Source organism: Spathaspora passalidarum, assembly GCF_000223485.1.
Source record: "Spathaspora passalidarum NRRL Y-27907 unplaced genomic scaffold SPAPAscaffold_4, whole genome shotgun sequence".
Taxonomy (NCBI): domain Eukaryota; kingdom Fungi; phylum Ascomycota; class Pichiomycetes; order Serinales; family Debaryomycetaceae; genus Spathaspora; species Spathaspora passalidarum.
The window spans coordinates 1,137,243-1,154,584 of record NW_006767428.1 but is presented as its reverse complement, the minus strand read 5'-3'; the positions used below and the strand labels follow the sequence as shown (position 1 = coordinate 1,154,584).

At 36.7% G+C, this 17,342-nt stretch overlaps 10 protein-coding genes across 10 annotated transcripts; 6 read left to right on the top strand and 4 right to left on the bottom strand. All coding sequences in view use genetic code 12, as the record gives it.

Moving 5' to 3' along the window:
• Positions 1–91: 91 nt before the first annotated feature.
• On the bottom strand, positions 92–2,444 carry SPAPADRAFT_61475 (uncharacterized protein; the record flags this gene model as incomplete). Its single annotated transcript, XM_007375624.1, has 1 exon — positions 92–2,444. One exon carries the CDS (start codon positions 2,376–2,378, stop codon positions 864–866), a length of 1,515 nt encoding a protein of 504 aa, XP_007375686.1.
• On the top strand, positions 121–774 carry SPAPADRAFT_139419 (uncharacterized protein; the record flags this gene model as incomplete). Its single annotated transcript, XM_007375625.1, has 1 exon — positions 121–774. One exon carries the CDS (start codon positions 121–123, stop codon positions 772–774), a length of 654 nt encoding a protein of 217 aa, XP_007375687.1.
• A 230-nt stretch (positions 2,445–2,674) lies between the features above and the next one.
• On the top strand, positions 2,675–3,925 carry SPAPADRAFT_61474 (uncharacterized protein; the record flags this gene model as incomplete). The annotated part of the gene is made up of 1 exon (XM_007375623.1): positions 2,675–3,925. The coding sequence occupies one exon, from the start codon at positions 3,031–3,033 to the stop codon at positions 3,778–3,780; it is 750 nt and encodes a 249-aa protein (XP_007375685.1).
• A 269-nt stretch (positions 3,926–4,194) lies between these two features.
• On the top strand, positions 4,195–7,773 carry CRP1 (Crp1p; the record flags this gene model as incomplete). The annotated part of the gene is made up of 1 exon (XM_007375622.1): positions 4,195–7,773. One exon carries the CDS (start codon positions 4,195–4,197, stop codon positions 7,771–7,773), a length of 3,579 nt encoding a protein of 1,192 aa, XP_007375684.1.
• PTC1 (type 2C protein phosphatase) lies at positions 5,998–9,480 on the bottom strand (the record flags this gene model as incomplete). Its single annotated transcript, XM_007375621.1, has 2 exons — positions 5,998–8,918; positions 9,416–9,480. 2 exons carry the CDS (start codon positions 9,478–9,480, stop codon positions 7,898–7,900), a joined length of 1,086 nt encoding a protein of 361 aa, XP_007375683.1.
• A 149-nt stretch (positions 9,481–9,629) lies between these two features.
• On the top strand, positions 9,630–10,718 carry SPAPADRAFT_61472 (acylglycerol lipase; the record flags this gene model as incomplete). The annotated part of the gene is made up of 1 exon (XM_007375620.1): positions 9,630–10,718. One exon carries the CDS (start codon positions 9,707–9,709, stop codon positions 10,607–10,609), a length of 903 nt encoding a protein of 300 aa, XP_007375682.1.
• Positions 10,719–11,150: 432 nt separating this feature from the next.
• On the top strand, positions 11,151–13,487 carry PDC2 (Pdc2p; the record flags this gene model as incomplete). The annotated part of the gene is made up of 1 exon (XM_007375619.1): positions 11,151–13,487. One exon carries the CDS (start codon positions 11,151–11,153, stop codon positions 13,485–13,487), a length of 2,337 nt encoding a protein of 778 aa, XP_007375681.1.
• PET100 (Pet100p) lies at positions 12,308–14,098 on the bottom strand (the record flags this gene model as incomplete). The annotated part of the gene is made up of 2 exons (XM_007375618.1): positions 12,308–13,884; positions 13,961–14,098. The coding sequence occupies 2 exons, from the start codon at positions 14,021–14,023 to the stop codon at positions 13,633–13,635; spliced, it is 315 nt and encodes a 104-aa protein (XP_007375680.1).
• Positions 14,099–14,165: 67 nt separating this feature from the next.
• Positions 14,166–15,138, top strand: SPAPADRAFT_61469 (uncharacterized protein; the record flags this gene model as incomplete). The annotated part of the gene is made up of 1 exon (XM_007375617.1): positions 14,166–15,138. The coding sequence occupies one exon, from the start codon at positions 14,219–14,221 to the stop codon at positions 14,954–14,956; it is 738 nt and encodes a 245-aa protein (XP_007375679.1).
• A 541-nt stretch (positions 15,139–15,679) lies between these two features.
• Positions 15,680–17,334, bottom strand: SPAPADRAFT_153278 (cytochrome P450; the record flags this gene model as incomplete). The annotated part of the gene is made up of 1 exon (XM_007375616.1): positions 15,680–17,334. One exon carries the CDS (start codon positions 17,304–17,306, stop codon positions 15,759–15,761), a length of 1,548 nt encoding a protein of 515 aa, XP_007375678.1.
• Between the last annotated feature and the right edge of the window lie 8 nt (positions 17,335–17,342).

Here is a 17,342-nt window from a genome sequence, read left to right as displayed (position 1 = left end):
CTTCAGGCGCGCCATATTTTTGGTACACGTTAGTGGAAAATGAAGGAAGAAAAAAAAAATTGGGCTCAATTGACCTCCAGGACTCCCCGTTGGACTAGGTGAAGTTGTCAGACAGCCAAGATGATTCTTAAACTACTTTCATACCTTGGAACCGTGGTTGGTTTCTTATTCCTCGTGCTTTCTATAGCGTCAGGATTATACTACATTTCCGAATTGGTTGAAGAACATACCGAACCCACCAAGCGATTCTTGACCAAGTTAATATACTTCATAATTGCCGTATTCGTATTGCTTATAATATTTGATGGATTCCCAATTAAACTCACATTGCTTTCCATATTCTCATACTATGTTTACTTGCAAAACCTTAAACGATTCCCATATGTTGAATTGACCTCACCTATATTTTTGATTTCCTGTGTTTTGGTGGTTGCCAATCACTTCTTGTGGTTTAACCACTTCCACACCCCATACATCCCACCATTAGAAGTGAGATTGAAGCCTAATTATAAACCACCACATATACCTGAGTTCGTGGAAGTATGCTCCTTCTTTGGGTTGTTGGTGTGGTTTGTTCCATTTGCGTTGTTTGTTAGTTTGAGCGCACATGATAATTTGTTGCCTCACCATGTCGAATCTACTCAAGATACTGAACGCAAGAAAAAGAACGGGTTAGCCAAAGTTGTGGTTAGTCGCATAAGGGACTACATCTACGCGATTAGTAGAAAATTGGGATACGAATTGGATCCTCACCATGGTACAATCGTATATTGATAAAAAACAAAAAAGATAACTATGTAAAATATCTGTAAGTAACAAATACACAAAAGAAAGAATAGAAAAAAAAAATGGTCATTATATCATTAAGCTTCCAAAAACTTCTTTACTGGTTTCCCGATATCGTTCAAACTCAACAAGAAAGTATCGTGTCCGTAGTTACTAACATCCGTACCCAACTCATGGTATTCAACATCCCCTCCTTGACTATTGTCACGAAGGACATTGGCAATTTCCCGTTGTTGCCATACTGGGAATAAAATATCTGATTCAACACCAAATACTAATACATCAGTTTGGGATAACTTCTTCATACCTTGTTTCAAGTCTTGTAAGGCATCTTCAACAGTTATTGACGCACGTGATACCTTTTCACTATATGGTTTCTTTGGCACAATTGATGAGGTTTGTGGGATATAATTGCTATTTTTATAATAGTTTTCTTCCGCTTGCTGTCTGATGGCCACTGCTTTAGCTCTATTTTGGTCGCCTAAATCAAATAAATCCATGGCCTTCAGGACGTACAACCACGAGTTTGCATCATATTCAAGACAAAACTTTTCCCCAGCATGATCCAAGTATGTTTCCACTAGGAAATCTGGACACAATGCAGGTGGTTTTGATTCATCTGCTCTATTTCTTCCAAATCTATATTCCCATTCAGGTCCAGATCTATATGTCACGGTAGCGATCTCACGAGCTAATTTCATACCTACATGTGGGGGAATCTTGCCATAATAAAAACCTCTGTTCCAATTAGGATCGCTCATCAACACTTGTCTTTGGGTGTGTCTTAATGCAATGGAATAAGGATGTGATCTGGCACATCCACTGATTGATATAACTTTCTCAACTTCATCCGGGAACTCCCAACCATAAGCTAGTGATTGCATTCCTCCCATGGAAGCACCTACTGCTGCATGAATCTTTTGTACTCCAAACACGTCCCTAACTAATTCTCGTTGGGCCCGTACCATATCGTTAATGGTGATTATGGGGAATCTAGTGGCATATTGTTCATTGTTGGATGGATCAATTGATGAGGGTCCAGTACTTCCATAACAGCCTCCAAGAACATTTGTGCAAACCACGAAAAATTTATTGGTATCTATATATAACCCGGGGCCAATAAAATTTTCCCACCATCCTTTCTTCGGATTTCCTGGATGAGATTTAGCATGAGACGAAGCTGATAACCCCGTCTGTAATATGATTAAATTTGACTTGGATTCATTCAACTTCCCCCATGTTTCATATGCAATTTCGTATTCTGGTAAATGGCCGCCATTATCCAAGAAGATAGGTTTTTCCGAACGGTATAGCTTAAATCCGGTTTGTTCGAAATTATATGCTGGTTCAGGGCCTGATTCTAGGGTATTTGCATGTTTTTTTAATATTCCTAAGGAAAGTTCCTTGTTCTTACGTTCCAATTTATCCAAACATGGGAATGTTAATTGTGGGTTAGAAGCAGCATTGGCTCCACTACCAGTTACTAACGGTTTAAAGTTTAATGTAGTAGTGGAAAAAAATTTTAATGTCTTCGGAAAAACTTTAGCTCGGAATATAATGCCAGAACCTTGTTTGGGTATTCTGGTTAACATTATATATGAAAAATATTGAACTTATACTGTACTATGGACAAACTTGAGCTTATTAAGGGGTAATACGAAGTTTACAACTTGAAATGATTATTAATAAACTTCATCATTGATCATAAGGCACAATAATAGTGGCGTCCTGCATACCAGAAATTGATCAATTTCACGTGACCGCAATTACGGGATTTGGAAGCATCTTTAAATAAATATTGCTGCTGCCAGATGGAGCGAGGGGAGAGGATTTAGATCTGAAATAGACTTTACATGGTACGTTTTTACTACGGGGAAGCTTTTTTTTTACTACACGGTATCATCTTGAAGAAGCATCTTTCTCCCGTATTGGAAGATTTTAGACGTACTTGATATGTTGAATGATTCTAGTGGGGGGGGATCTAACAAGCTTACAAGATCAATTTCTCGAATTTTCAATTTATATTCATTCACATAAGCAATATTACTATAAAGGATAACCAGATTAACTGTGTGTATATTTGGTATATTGGTATATTTGCACATTATATGTTTATCAGATTGAACATGAATTTTAAGTCGTGCACCACCCAATAAACCGGCTAAGAAAAACCGATCCGCTTGTTACTTAAAATTTAATCTATTATAAGACGTGTCCATATGCCTATGCACCATACCATTCAAGATGGCTAATCTTTGGCTGTATGTTTTTTGGACGTATCCCATCGTGTTTGTTTGCTCGATTCCATTGACTTTAGTGCTCAAACAATACAACGGCATAGCAGCCAAATGGATATTTGTTAGATTCCTTGAACAATTTGCAGTACGAAATTTAGGATATACATGGTTTACGTTGTTATTCTGGCTGAATCTACTATTATATCGAACATCTGCGGGAATTGAACGGAAAATATTAATTCGGTTTGCAAAAGTATATCTCATCAACACTGTTGTCATTGTATTCTTGATGGAATGGTTCTTTGGATCTCCTATCTTTGAGCGCATAAGTGTGTTTTCTGGAGCACATTGTACCATTGACAGTATATATCGAGAATATGCATGTGAAGGTGCGGGTGGTGAATGGATGGGTGGGTTTGATTCTTCTAGTCATTATCTATTCTTGATTTCAAGTAGTTTATTGATTTGGTATGAATTGATTAATCATTTAAGCTTTCCATACTCGGTGTCTTCGCCATACAACTTTCTTCCTAGCATAGATATAGAACGGGGCTATCCAAATGAAAGACAAGATGTAGCTGGAGGAACATCGTACACGAGGACAATAATCATAGTTTCATCATCTGTGTTTATCCTGTTATGGTTTTGTCTGTATCTAATAACGTCGATTTTCTTTCATACTATTCCTGAGAAGATTGTTGGGTTATTCTGTGGTTTATTTGTCCCAACTTTATTACCCATACTAGACAAAATTTAATTGTAATACATTAGTCATCTATTGATAGGCGATATAGAGATATATTTTTTATAGACAATGATTACTAATTATCTACTGTGTAATAGCCGTGTACGGACTTTGATGACTGGTATACATTACCGCTATACGTTCGTTCCCGTCATGCGGTTTTATTTTTTTTTCGCAGTAATCGCGCACTGCAATAAAAGAGCAAATTTTTACTATCTGTTGCAAACGGCAGAAATATCGCAAACCCTGAATTCGGTTGCCAGTTGCTTCTCCACCACTCCATCTTCCCATTTTCCCCCATTACATCATTCATAACACAAGCTACTCAATAATTTCAGTTGGGCATAAATTTCTCAACAATTATAAAACTAGCCCGAAATTTCCATACTTCTCAATTCAAGAAAAACCGTCTACACATCAGTCAACATGGAAACCTTCTCACTATACCTTGCTAATATCCACTGTGAAAAGTGTGAAACAGCAATCAGTCGTATATTATCAAGCATGTACTCAATTGTCAATCTGAACTCACCCGAAACTTTAACAAACAAAGAAGTCATACTCAAAATTTCCAGCAACGAAGTTAAGATCCAGGGCAACCGCAATGTAAATTTCCAACACGATACCAAACGAATCATCAAACATTTCGAAAAAGCTGGATTTAAAGTAACATCTTGGGAGATAACTAGAGGCAATGATATTGTTCTGAACTCACACATGGATACCGAAGACATGTCAGACCACGACGAAGGATTTTTTGATCTTGTTGGATTCTATCAAAGATTTACCAGCTCAAAATCAGAAAAGAAACATTTGAAATATTGTAAAGTGTGTCAGGATAAACATGCTGAGACTAATAAACAAGAACTGTCTACGGATACTTCTAGTTTGGAGACTATAGTGGTGGACACTCCCACTAAAGAATTCAGAGCTTCATTTTTGGTTAAAGGAATGACGTGTTCTGCATGTGTACAAACCGTTTCCGACACGTTAGCTTCGATCTTAGGTGAATCCAGTACCAAAGCTGCTACAGATGAACCAAACTTTTCTGTCAATTTAATTCAGCAATCAGTGGTGGCTATTATTCCAAACAAACAAGTTGTTAATAAAATTATTGATGGGATCAATGACTTGGGGTTTGACTGTAGCTTGGTCGAAGTGCTTCCAGTACAACGAACTATTAACACTAGAGTCACAGCCATAATCAGTGGTATGACATGTGCTGCGTGTGTTAACTCCATTGAATCGGTGGTCAACCAACTTCCATTTATATTAGAAAGTGGTGTCAATTTAGTTACCAAAACCGGTCAGTTTGTATTACAAGATGACGATGGATCCAATATCAAAAAATTACAAGAAACAGTAGAAGATTGTGGATTTGATTTTAGCCTTGTTAAACAAGAAAAAATCAATTATACTTCAAGTAAAACCAAACCTAGAACAATCAATATTAAAGTTGATGGTATGTTCTGTAACCATTGTCCAGAATTGATTATGAATTACTTGTCAAATTATGGTGATGCTGTGGTTATACAAGATCCAATCAGTTTAAAGAATCCCTATATCAAGTTCACATATATACCAACTGAAAACACAACTGTAAGGAAATTCCTCGGCGATTTAAACCATATTCATGCCAAGGATGATAGTTATGAAATCACCGATTTACCAGGTCCATTTGAGTGTGAGCTTATTCGACCAGTTTCCATAGATGAACAAGTTAAACTTCTTGCTAAACGTGAATTACTTGGCTTGGCAATCAGATTAGCAGCAGCCACTGTGTTTGTCATCCCTACATTTGTATTTGGTATCGTTGCCATGTCATTATTACCCAAATCCAATAGATTCAGAATGTGGGTAGAAGAACCTTTGTGGACCGGAAATGTCTCGCGTAACTCTTGGATCTTGTTCCTTCTCGCCACTCCAATCTACTTCTTCGTGGCCGATACGTTCCATAGAAAGGCTATTAAAGAAATCAGATCGCTATGGGTCCACAAAAACTCATTCACGGCTCGTTTACTCAGGTTTGGATCCATGAATCTTTTAATGAGCATCGGAACCAGTGTGGCTTACTTTGCCAGTATTGTACTTATTGGATTGAGTTCCCAACAGAAACCAAAGACCCACATGGGATTCCATACTACATATTTTGATTCGGTTGTATTTTTGACTTTCTTTTTGTTGATTGGGAAATTACTTCAAAGTTATTCAAAGAGGAAAACCGCTGATGCTGTATCTCAGTTGGCCAATTTGCAAGAAAGGCAAGCTACATTAGTTGATAAGAGTGGAGATAATGCCCAAAGGGTTGACATCGAATTGTTGGAGGTTGGTGATTATATTAAGATTGGTACCGGTGAATCACCACCAGTGGATTGTGTCATTGTTGAAGGTAATGCTGAGTTCGACGAATCGGCATTAACCGGTGAATCTACCCCTGTGAAACATTTGACTGGACATCAAATATTCTCTGGTACTGTGAACATTAGCTCAACTTCAATTGTAGCTAAAGTTACGTCGTTGGAAGCCGATTCGTTATTAAGTCAAATTGTCACCACAGTGAGAGACGGTCAACTAAGAAAAGCTCCGATGGAAAGAACAGCCGATTTAATAACGGGTTCATTCGTGCCTGTTATCATATTCTTGAGTATAATTACATGGATCATCTGGATAAGTTTAGGTTATTCCGGAGCATTACCCGAGAGCTACTTGGATATAGATATCGGTGGATGGACAGTATGGTCATTGGAATTTGCCATAGCCGTGATTGTTATTGCCTGTCCTTGTGGTATTGGTTTAGCTGCACCTACAGCATTATTTGTTGGATCTGGATTGGCTGCAAAGTATGGGATTTTGGCTAAAGGAGGTGGTGTTGCTTTCCAAGATGGAGCCAGTACTAATGTAGTCTGTTTTGATAAAACTGGGACATTGACGAAAGGTGAATTGACAATTACTGATTATTCATTCATCACTAAACTGGATGTCGATAAGCAGTTTGCTTTGCAAGTCACCAGAGATTTGGAAGTTGCTTCCAACCATCCCTTGGCTAAAGCTGTTAGGTTTTTTATCGACAGATTTGGTGGTTCATTATCTGGTAACAAGATTCCCCAAGTTGAGACTGTTCCTGGGAAGGGATTGAGGGGTAAGATAGTATCCCAGGAAGATGATGAGCTATGGAAGGAGTATCAACCTGAAGAAGCTATTCTTGGGAATGAAAAATTAGTTGAAGATTACGGAGTGCACTTAACCCAGTCCCAAACCGAACTCATAACTGAATGGAAAACTGGTCGTAAATCAGTTATTTTAGTTGGTTTGAAATGTGAGAAATTATACAAAGACAAGTTCTTCCACTTGGTATTAATGATGGCAGCTCGTGATGATATTAGGCCAGAAGCTAAAAAAGTTATAGAATTTTTACAAAACAAAAACATAGACTGTTGGATGATCACTGGTGATAATCAATTAACGGCTGAAGCAATAGCTAAAGAAATTGGAATCAAAAATGTTGTTAGTGAAGTATTACCCGATGAAAAAGAATTACAAATTAAAAGAATCCGTCAAATCAAAAATAAGCCGGTTATAGCTATGGTTGGTGATGGTATTAATGATGCTCCAGCAATGGCAAGTGCTGATGTTGGGATTGCTCTTTCGTCAGGCGCTGATTTAGCCATTACATCAAGTGATTTTATATTATTAAACAAATCATTCCCTTTGCTTTCATTAGTAACATTGTTTGATTTATCAAGAACCGTGTTTAGAAGAGTTAAATTTAATTTTGGATGGAGTTTGGTTTATAATATGATTGGGTTACCTATTGCTGCTGGTGTTATTTATCCATACCATAATTCAAGATTGGATCCAGTTTGGGCCAGTGCTGCTATGGCGTTATCTTCCGTGAGTGTTGTTTTAAGCAGTTTGGCATTGAAATTTTACAGACCCAAATTCAAAGCTAGTGATTTCCAAATGGATGAAAGTGAAGTTATAGAACCCAAACAGCATTTTACTTAGTTTATCATATTTGTATTTTAATACTTAATATTTATACAAGTTGACTTTTATTTTTAGGGGAATCGTAAATGCATGTAGTTTCGATTTTTGTCATATCATCGTAGTAGTGCAGTTGAATGCAAAATTAGCTAAATACTCCCTTGTCGAATTTAACAATCATAACTGTAACGTTATCAGTAGTTGAGTTGTCCATAGCTAATTGACATAATTTCTTTGCTGCAGTTTTAGGGTCATTGCCTTGAGCAAACAAATCTGCAACAAGTTTACAAGCTCTAGAATCAGACACAACATCCCAAACCCCATCACATCCTAAAATCATAAATTCATCATCAGCAGTTATTTCCGTTGATGTTGTAAATGGTTTACCTATAACTAAATCCTTCATGTAGGAATCACCTAAAGATCTGGTTACTGCTAATACACCATTGACTCTATTTTTTAATACCAAACCTCCTACATCTCTTATTCGATTTATTTCGTAAATGTCTGAAGCTTTGTGGTCATACGATAATCGGTATGGTTTACCTAATCTACATAACACAATTCTCAGATCTCCTACGTTGGAAGTGTACAACATTCGTTTGTGGTTTTTTGTAGGAACAAAATCAAATACTTTGTCAGGTTTTTTGTTTTTGGCATCAGATCCCAGATTTGATTCATTGTTTTCTTTGGACTCAGTTCTGGCTTCTGTGCTTTCTTGCGCTTTCGCTTGGGTATTTTCTTCTGTGTTTGCTTCGCCATTTAGTTCCCATCGTAAGACGGCAACTGCGGCAGTGCACCCGGACGATCCAACACCCTCCTTCTCTATTAATTCATCAGCTTTTATAAAACTTCGATAAAGATTATCCTTCATATCTTGTTGTTCTACTGTTACTTCATTCTCTTCGCCTAGATCTCCGATTTCGTCCTCTACTAAAGTATGTAAATTGTTGCCACACCATCTGGCAGTGTCTTTGCCAGCGTGGCCGTCAAAGATGGCAAAATAACCCCAATCAATCCGTTCGGCGAAATTAGCAATGTAGGTATGCACATCTTCCATTTTATTTCTGTATGTTGTGTTTTTGTTCTCCGCTACTCCCACTTTGAATGATAGTCCGTAGAATGGATCAACATTTTCCTCACCAACAGTACTAGAATTGGATGATCTACTTGGTGGTTTATTAGTAGAACTTGCTTTCAAAGTGTCAGATGAGGATGTGTCATCTTCACCCTTCTCTACACCCATCATGTATTGTCACTACTGTGTTTAGAAAAGGAGGGTGATTCGATTGTTTCAGAAAGAATGATTGATCTTGTTGTGCTAAAGTTTTTCCCCCCTTTGATTTTTAAGTATGCGTTGCTAAGTTGCTGGGTTTGAGCCGCACCAGACAAAACAAAAAATTACGAGACCAACCAACAGCAACTTGAACCCTTAACTAGGAATAATTATAATCGGTACTGCACGAAATAGCCCATGCTGCTGCAGGAAGGGAGGGGGCGGGGGGAGTAATTAATCGAATTACTATTACGAGCAACTATGACAAATTAGAACAAAAATTTTCACCTGCAATCTCATAAATGGGACGCGCATCTAAGATTTAGATTCAGATCCAGGCTGTTCTAATTCTGATTTTCCTGTAAGAAAGTGTATTGCTGTACTTACAGATGAGTATATTCATTGTCCAAACAGACGCTTTTAGTGAAAACTACTTCGTCATACGAGATCATAGTAACAGGGGGTAGTGTTACCCAGTGAAACGCGTAACCTGTAAAACCTGCTCTTTTGTTTACTTTTGAGCTAACCTGTAACTTTATTCTTAATTCGCATGTGCTAAATAATAATTACGATACAGCGAGGAGACGGAGGAGGAGGAGGTTTTACGTATTTGCCCCTCGAGATTACAACTTTGATTGTTCTTTTAAAAGAAGGTTCTTATCAACATCTATCACAACGATGCCTGCTGAAATCCCATATAAGCCTAAGGGCAAACCTACAATTGAATTCATTGATTACAATGGCGCCAAGTTCAAAACCGTATTTTGGTCTGTCCCGGAAGGGGTTGCCAATAAGGGAAGATTGATTTACGTTCATGGATTTGCCGAACATGCAGATCTCTACACGCAATTCTTTGATGATTTAAGCCAACAAGGCTACGAAGTTTTCTATTTTGATCAAAGGGGTGCTGGTGAAACTTCTCCTGGTAGTTTAGTCGGTAAAACTGACGAATTCCATACGTTTGATGATTTGGATTATTTTATCAAGTATAATTTAGATGGTGTGACCGACAAAACCAAAAAGTTTTTCTTGGTAGGCCACTCAATGGGTGGTGGTATTGTACTTAATTACGGAATTAGAGGGAAATATGTTGATAATATTCGTGGAATTGTCGCTTCTGGTCCTTTAGTTAAGTTACATCCAGAAAGTGAACCAAACTTTGTATTGAGAGCTTTGGCCCCAGTTATCAATAAACTTCTTCCAAGCATGAAATTTGATTCTGCTTTGAATTTTGATAATATTACAACTAATGAATCCTGGAAGAACTACATTATGAGTCATGACAAGAAGTTGATTGGTACAATTAGACAATTTAATGATATGTTTGCTCGTGGTGATGAATTATTAGTTCCTGAAAAAGTCAAGAAATTTAACCCAAAGGTTCCAGTTTTGGTTATTCATGGTACTGAAGACCATATCAACGACATTGAAGGAACTGCCAAATTTTATGGGTTACTTCCTGATACTGTTGATAAGAAGTTTGTTAGGAATGAAGGGGCTAAACATTCAAACTTCATTGAATCTGAAAAACTTTATAAAGTTGCTCTTGATGAAACTGTTGCCTTCTTTGATTCTCATTAGCTTATGTCTTTTAATTTTTTTAATACATCCTCCGTCTTTCTCTCTCTGTGTGTGTATGTCTAGTTTAATATGTATACCACAATAGAGCAAGAGTTTGTGTGTGTGTGTGCTACCAGTTTTTTTTTCCGTAAATGATAACGTCAACATTCACCTTGTCACGGCTGAGCAATAGACTACATTTTAATATAGCTGTACTACCACGTGTTACTCTGTTGCTATTGCAAGGTCCCCGTATTTGAAATACATTTCAAATAAGCTTATATGAAAGGAATTGCACAAGATCTGTCAAATTAATGATTGAGAGTCACTGCACGTGATATGTTTTTTTTTTTTTTTTTTTTTTTTTGAAGTACCAGATTTGCAAACCAAATAAGTCAAACACTTCAGCCTTTCCCTGGATCTAATACCTTTCAAGCACTTCATCAAGTGTATCAAACAATCGTTTTCAGTCGTGGTAATATTATGAGATACATATAAAACCATGGGTTATACAATTAAACAAAAAATAGATATATGCCTAAAGGCAGAGTCAAATCCTCATATGACCCAATCTGATCTTGCAACATGGGCTATGAAACAATATGGAGCAACTAAGCCACCTAGTCAAACCACCATATCGCGAATATTAAGTTCCAAAAATGATTTGATTGCTTCTAAAGAGGCTGATTTTCAACTAGTTCGTCGAAGACAACAGACAAATCCGTTATTAAGAAGAATATTGACTGAATGGATCACTCAAGCTATATGGGAGAATATCCCCGTAACCACGCCTATAATTCAACTGACTGCAAACGCCATTTGGACGAGATTGCCTAAGGAAGAGAAGGATGGGAACGGAGTGTTTAATCAGAAGTGGTGTAATCATTTCATTAAAAAGTTGAACATAAATCTAACTGGAAGTGAAAAGGATAAAGCCGAGAATCCCGGTGGGTACACACTAAACAAAGTGTGGAAACTTGATGAGAAGATTGAATTGAAACAGTATTTGGACTTGTTAATAGCGAAAGAACACTACACACCTCAAGATATTTTTGTGCTTGATGAGTTTCAGCTATTTTATTCATTGCCGTTGGACCAGATCTTCGATGTGTCATCCATTGACAAAGGATTGAAACAGTCAAGTTCTTCTACCGAAAACTCCTTAACTATAATGTTAGGATGTAATATCGATGGTCTGGAAAAGCTTTCTCCATTAATAGTAGGAAAGTATGATAAATTTGATGTTTCTAAAAGCACCCATTCTGGCTTAAAAAATATCTCAGTTGATAGTATTTCCCAACCAGCTTTAATGAACAAAATAACAGAGGCATACAGAATCTTTTACAAGTCAAATACAAATAAATGGATCACATCATCCATGTTTCAGAACTATTTACTTACGCTTGACCATAAGATTGGAAGCGTTACACCGAATAGAAAAATCTTGATGTTATTGGATGATTCATCATCGCATAGGATTATAAACCTCAAGTTCGAACATATTCGACTAGTTTATTTAAAAAATGATACAAATCATAAGAATCCATATAGTACAACCTACAGTGGTTCCAAATTTGATTATCTACCCATGAACTTTGGTATCATAGAAGAGTTTAAGATATTATATCGTTTACAACAATATCTAGAAATGATAAATCTCCAAAGAAACAACTCCAAGGTTGACAAAATGGTAAATAGTTCAAGCCAAATCGACCTAAACAAATACGATATATCTTCAAATACGCCAGGATTGGAAGTGCTTTCAGAAACTGACTATCATATACCCATGATTCGAGTAATTGAATGGATCACACGTTCCTGGCATTCTATAACCCAAGAAAGAATTTTTTCATCGTGGAAGAAAACTCACCTTTTTAAACTTGCAGGTAAAGATTGGCCCAGTGAGAAATCAAGGCCTGCGGCAGAATATTCATTATTACCTTTGAACACCCGCATGAGCAACTATGATGAAAGCAAGAGTTACAACAAACTTGAAGAAATAATGAGATACCTTAATGTAGTAATACCCTGGGAAATAGATGAATTACTAGGATTAGTGAATGAACGAGGCAAGGTTACCCTCAGCTATGCTTCAATTACGGAAATTATTGGAAGCTGTCTTCTGGAGTCTTTTGATAGTAAAGTGAAACAGAATAAAGAGGCAAAATCCAACTTAATTAGTGACCAATGGTACCCAGGCGTTGGAGAAAGCGATGCTGCAGCTAACAATTCGTTGTTTTTCAATAGCAAAGCAACCACATTTGAATTTCCATATCAAGAAGAACTGAGATTGATTGAAAATAACCTGATTGAACAACTACTTTTGAAAGCACCAAGTTTGACTCCTGCAGATTTGGAAACTAATTCAGTCCAACATCCAACTCCACTACTGTCAAGGTTTACGTCAGTGAGCCCAACAGTATCTTTAACGACAACTCAGATCCCGCAATATCCTTCCAATGAAAGTCTGTTACGAACCAAACATAAGCTTCCAGAAAGTTGGTCTGAGATGAACAAGAAAAGACCCAATAATTCATTAAACTATCACTACTTACCCCTGCAACCAAATGGACTGGTACAATTGCCTGAAGCTGTACTTTCGGATCAAAGTGCACAATATAATACCATGGATGCTACCAGTGGGTTTCTGCAACAATCTCGTCAACAAACCCCGACATCCCTCGGAAAGGCTGATTCGCAAGATATATTGCAATCTGGAAAGCCAGATTTGATTAACGAATTTGAACTAATTACATCGTTAAATCGAATTCTAGAAGCCTCAAGTTCCAATGCATTGAAATTGTCACCTACAACTATAGAAGAATTGAATTTTAATCTACGAATGATTCAATCGAAATTTGGCAATAGCTCGGAAAATTCTTACAACTCGAGTTTATAGGTTGTAGAAATGCATAGATGCTTTCCTATTGGAGGTTCAAATACAATATTTATTCATGAAGTATGTTGCCTATATACAAGGAGAGTTTTCTTTCTCTCTCTTTCTTTATTTTTTTGCAAAAATGATGTTTGGATAACCTTGAGGTTTAAACAGCTTCACTCAGTTGAACTTCTTCTTCAGTTATTCCAAGTTCTTTGGCCCTTTCTTCCAATTTTCTTCTCTTTTCAGCTCTGGCTCTCTTTATTCTGGCTAATTCCGCTTGAATTTCATGGGGTTCCTTAGGAACTTGATTTAAGGTAGATGGATCAGGCCAGAAACCAGGTAAGTTAAATTTAGTATCTGTATCTAACCCAACATAGTACATGATACAAATTGGTGTTAATAAATACCATCCAAACTAATAGTAGTGCAATGTTAGTAAATTTTTCAAACCCCTATACAGAAATAACAAAATAATGAGTAATGTGACATACCTTTGCAGTTTCTAATTGTGTTCTTGTTATTCTATGGATAAACCTTTGGTAGCGAGATGCCATTACGTGCTCGTTTGTGTTACTGGGTATGTGTAGTGGAACTATCCGTAGTAGTTATACAAAGAGAGTTAATCCTTTGAAATTACAATGGTTTGATTTTTCTTTTCTTTTTACTTTGACCAGAAAAAAAGTTCGTGCAGACGTTACAACAAAGCAGACTCCCACACTTAGATTAGACTAAACTATTATACATTTACCATGAGTTCAGCGTACACCGCAATTGAGGCAGACGAGCCCATCAATCAAACTCCATATTCCCAGCCGCAACATACCTATACCACTTCACCACCAGCCAACACCACTCCAGCACCAACAACTGCTCCAGCACAAGGACAACAAACAACTAACAATGTCCCTGAAACATGGGTAGAACGGATAAGACAATCCTCGCATCCTATAGCCTTACTTTTCTACATGTTTTTCAGATTGGCTCCAATTTTTATATATATCTTTGGGAACTTCTTTATAGGATTCTTTACCACGCAAAATAGATTTATATTGCACTTTATCACCCTTATCTTGTTAGTTTCTGCTGATTTTTGGAACTTGAAAAACATTTCTGGAAGATTATTAGTTGGATTAAGATGGTGGAATGAAACTAATCCAATTGAAGGTCAAGTAGGCGAATTTGAAAATGTGTGGGTATTTGAAACTGCTGATCCAAACAGGTATATTAACCCAATTGATTCAAAAATGTTTTGGTTGTTGTTATATGGTCAACCAATTGCATGGGGCGTTCTTGGATTATTGGCCGTGTTGAAATTCCAATTTTTGTATTTGATGTTGATTGCAATTTCAATCAGTTTGTCAGTGACGAATGCATTGGCATTCACCAAATGTGATAAATTTGGTAAGGCCAATTCTTTTGCTAACGACCTTTTTTCAAGGGCTACTGGTTCAATGTTCTCAAGGTTAAATCCATTTGGTGGGAGGTAACGAGTAAGTTCTCTTTATATATTTCTAGAAAATAAACTTAATCTTCGTCTAATTTTGTTAACGCCTTCTATATGTGGACGGGGGATATCGCCTCTCTTTCTAATTTCAACTTTCGGTGGTCTTGAAATAGGGCTTGGTGGATCTTCAAAAAGTCCTAAAATATCTTCTTCTGCTGATTCTTTCCTTGGTTTGCATTTTTGTAAGAACTTTTCTTGGAATTTAACTTTCCACCATGATTTATTAGAACCTGTAATAGGCAAAGTCTTGAATTCAGCAGGTGGAAGATTTTCATCATGATTCTGGTTTGTTTGTGCTGATGTAGGTGAAGAAACAAGAGTTCCAAAATAATAATGATATCCTCTGTGTAATGAAGCAAACTTTGCTGTCTGTTTGTTTCTTTCTTCAGTATCTATCTCTTGGCCTGATGCATTATCAACTGTGATTGGTGGTGAGAAATAACTATCCACAATGTCATAAATTATTAAAGCGTCTGTTTCTTGAGAAGAAAGTTCAGATTTAACGGGATTGTACTTGAATTTATGGGATAATTTTCTTTTAAGACTATTAGATTTCCTTGTTCCATGATCCAATTCGGGTATTTTGAGTTTCTCCTTTGACTTTCCTTTCTTGTGACTCATGTTCTGTCTCCTTGTGATAAAAGAAGTGCTGTTTTCTTTGCAATGGGAGTTTACTTTTTTTTGTTTTTTTTTGCAACTTTTACTTCACAAACATAGATTTCAAATTTACTAGATAAACACAATATACAAAAAAAAATAATACTAATACTAAGAATAGAACCAGGCTAACTTAATGAAATAAAGACTCCATCTTGATGTCTTGCAGTTAATTGACAATTCTTCAAAGGTGGATAATGTCTGTGATCTCTTGTTTCCAAATTAGGGAACATTTGAATTAATCTAGTAAGAACATATCCAGTTTCAGTTAAAGCAAATTGTTGTCCCAAACAAATTCTTGGACCACCATTGAAAGGTAAATAAGCCCAGCCTAATTGATCAAGGTGTTCCCATCTTTCAGGAATGAATCTTGTTGGGTCTTTACCAAAGTACTTTTCCATTCTATGGGTAACGTAATAAGAATATGCTACAGTGGTACCTTTGGCAACAAAGACAGGAGCGGTTCCATCAGGACCACCACCAACTGGTAAAGTAGTATCCTTATTAGGCACTCTGAAATTGACAGCAACTGAAGGATATAATCTCAAAGTTTCATTAATAACCCATTTCAAATATTCACATTGCTTTAATGATTCAAAAGTAATCTTGGAAGTATCATCCTTACCAAAGGTTTGATATATTTCCGCCTTTAATTTTTCCCATACATCAGGATTTCTAGCTAATTCAAACAAACAGAACGATAAAGTACCGGCAGTAGTATCTCTTCCAGCGAGCAAGATGTTAAGTAATTGATCTTGTAAAACTCTCTTGTCCTTGGTGTATTTAACCAATTCATACAAGAAAGTGTAACCATCTTTGGATTTTTCTTCAAGAACATCAGGAGTCATAGTTAAAGCCTTGGTAACAAAAGTTTGAATCCAATTGTGAACTGTCCTGTTTGCTCTTCTAAACTCAAAACCATCAACTAAGAAATAAGCTGCTTGAGAATAAACTCTCGAACCAAGATACTTTTGAGACAAATCAAATGCCCGAGCAAATTCCAAAACTTCCTTACGAGCAGGTAATCCAATTGAGTCATCATGCAATGAGTGCACAGATTCACCAAGTAAAAATTCAGTAGCAGTATCTAAAGTTAATCTGAAGAACAATTCTTGGATGTCAAATTTATCACCTTTATATTTTCTAATATGTTTAGCCAAAGTTTGAACATGGGGCTCAAGCTTTTGAACATGAGCAACTTGTTCACGAGCAAATTGAGGTCTTAACAATTGACGAGAATGCTTCCAACCATCACCATCCAACGTGAAAATACCATCACCTAACAATGTTGCAAGATGAGAATGTCTCCCAAGGCCAAATTCATTGAATTGAGTAGCTAACATTGCCTTGATATTTTCTGGTTCACGAGTGGCAATAACTCTAAGTCCAAATAACTTGGCACTAAGGGTTCCGTTATATCTATCCAAAATTGAAACAGCAAAATCAAGTAATTCCCCCGATTGTTTAAACAGAATTAATGTATAGGCCAAAAATAATCCCAAAAACCCACCTTCTCTAAATCTTGGAGGTTCTTGTGTTCCATGTTTTCTTCTAAATCTTTCACGCTTAATATGAATGGCTAAAGCATATACAAGTATACTACTTATAATAATCCCATACCAACTAGTGAAAAACTTCACTGTAGAGTTCAAAACACAGGCAGTTGAAATTTGCATTATTAAACTTTAAGATCCGTTCAATTACGAAAATTT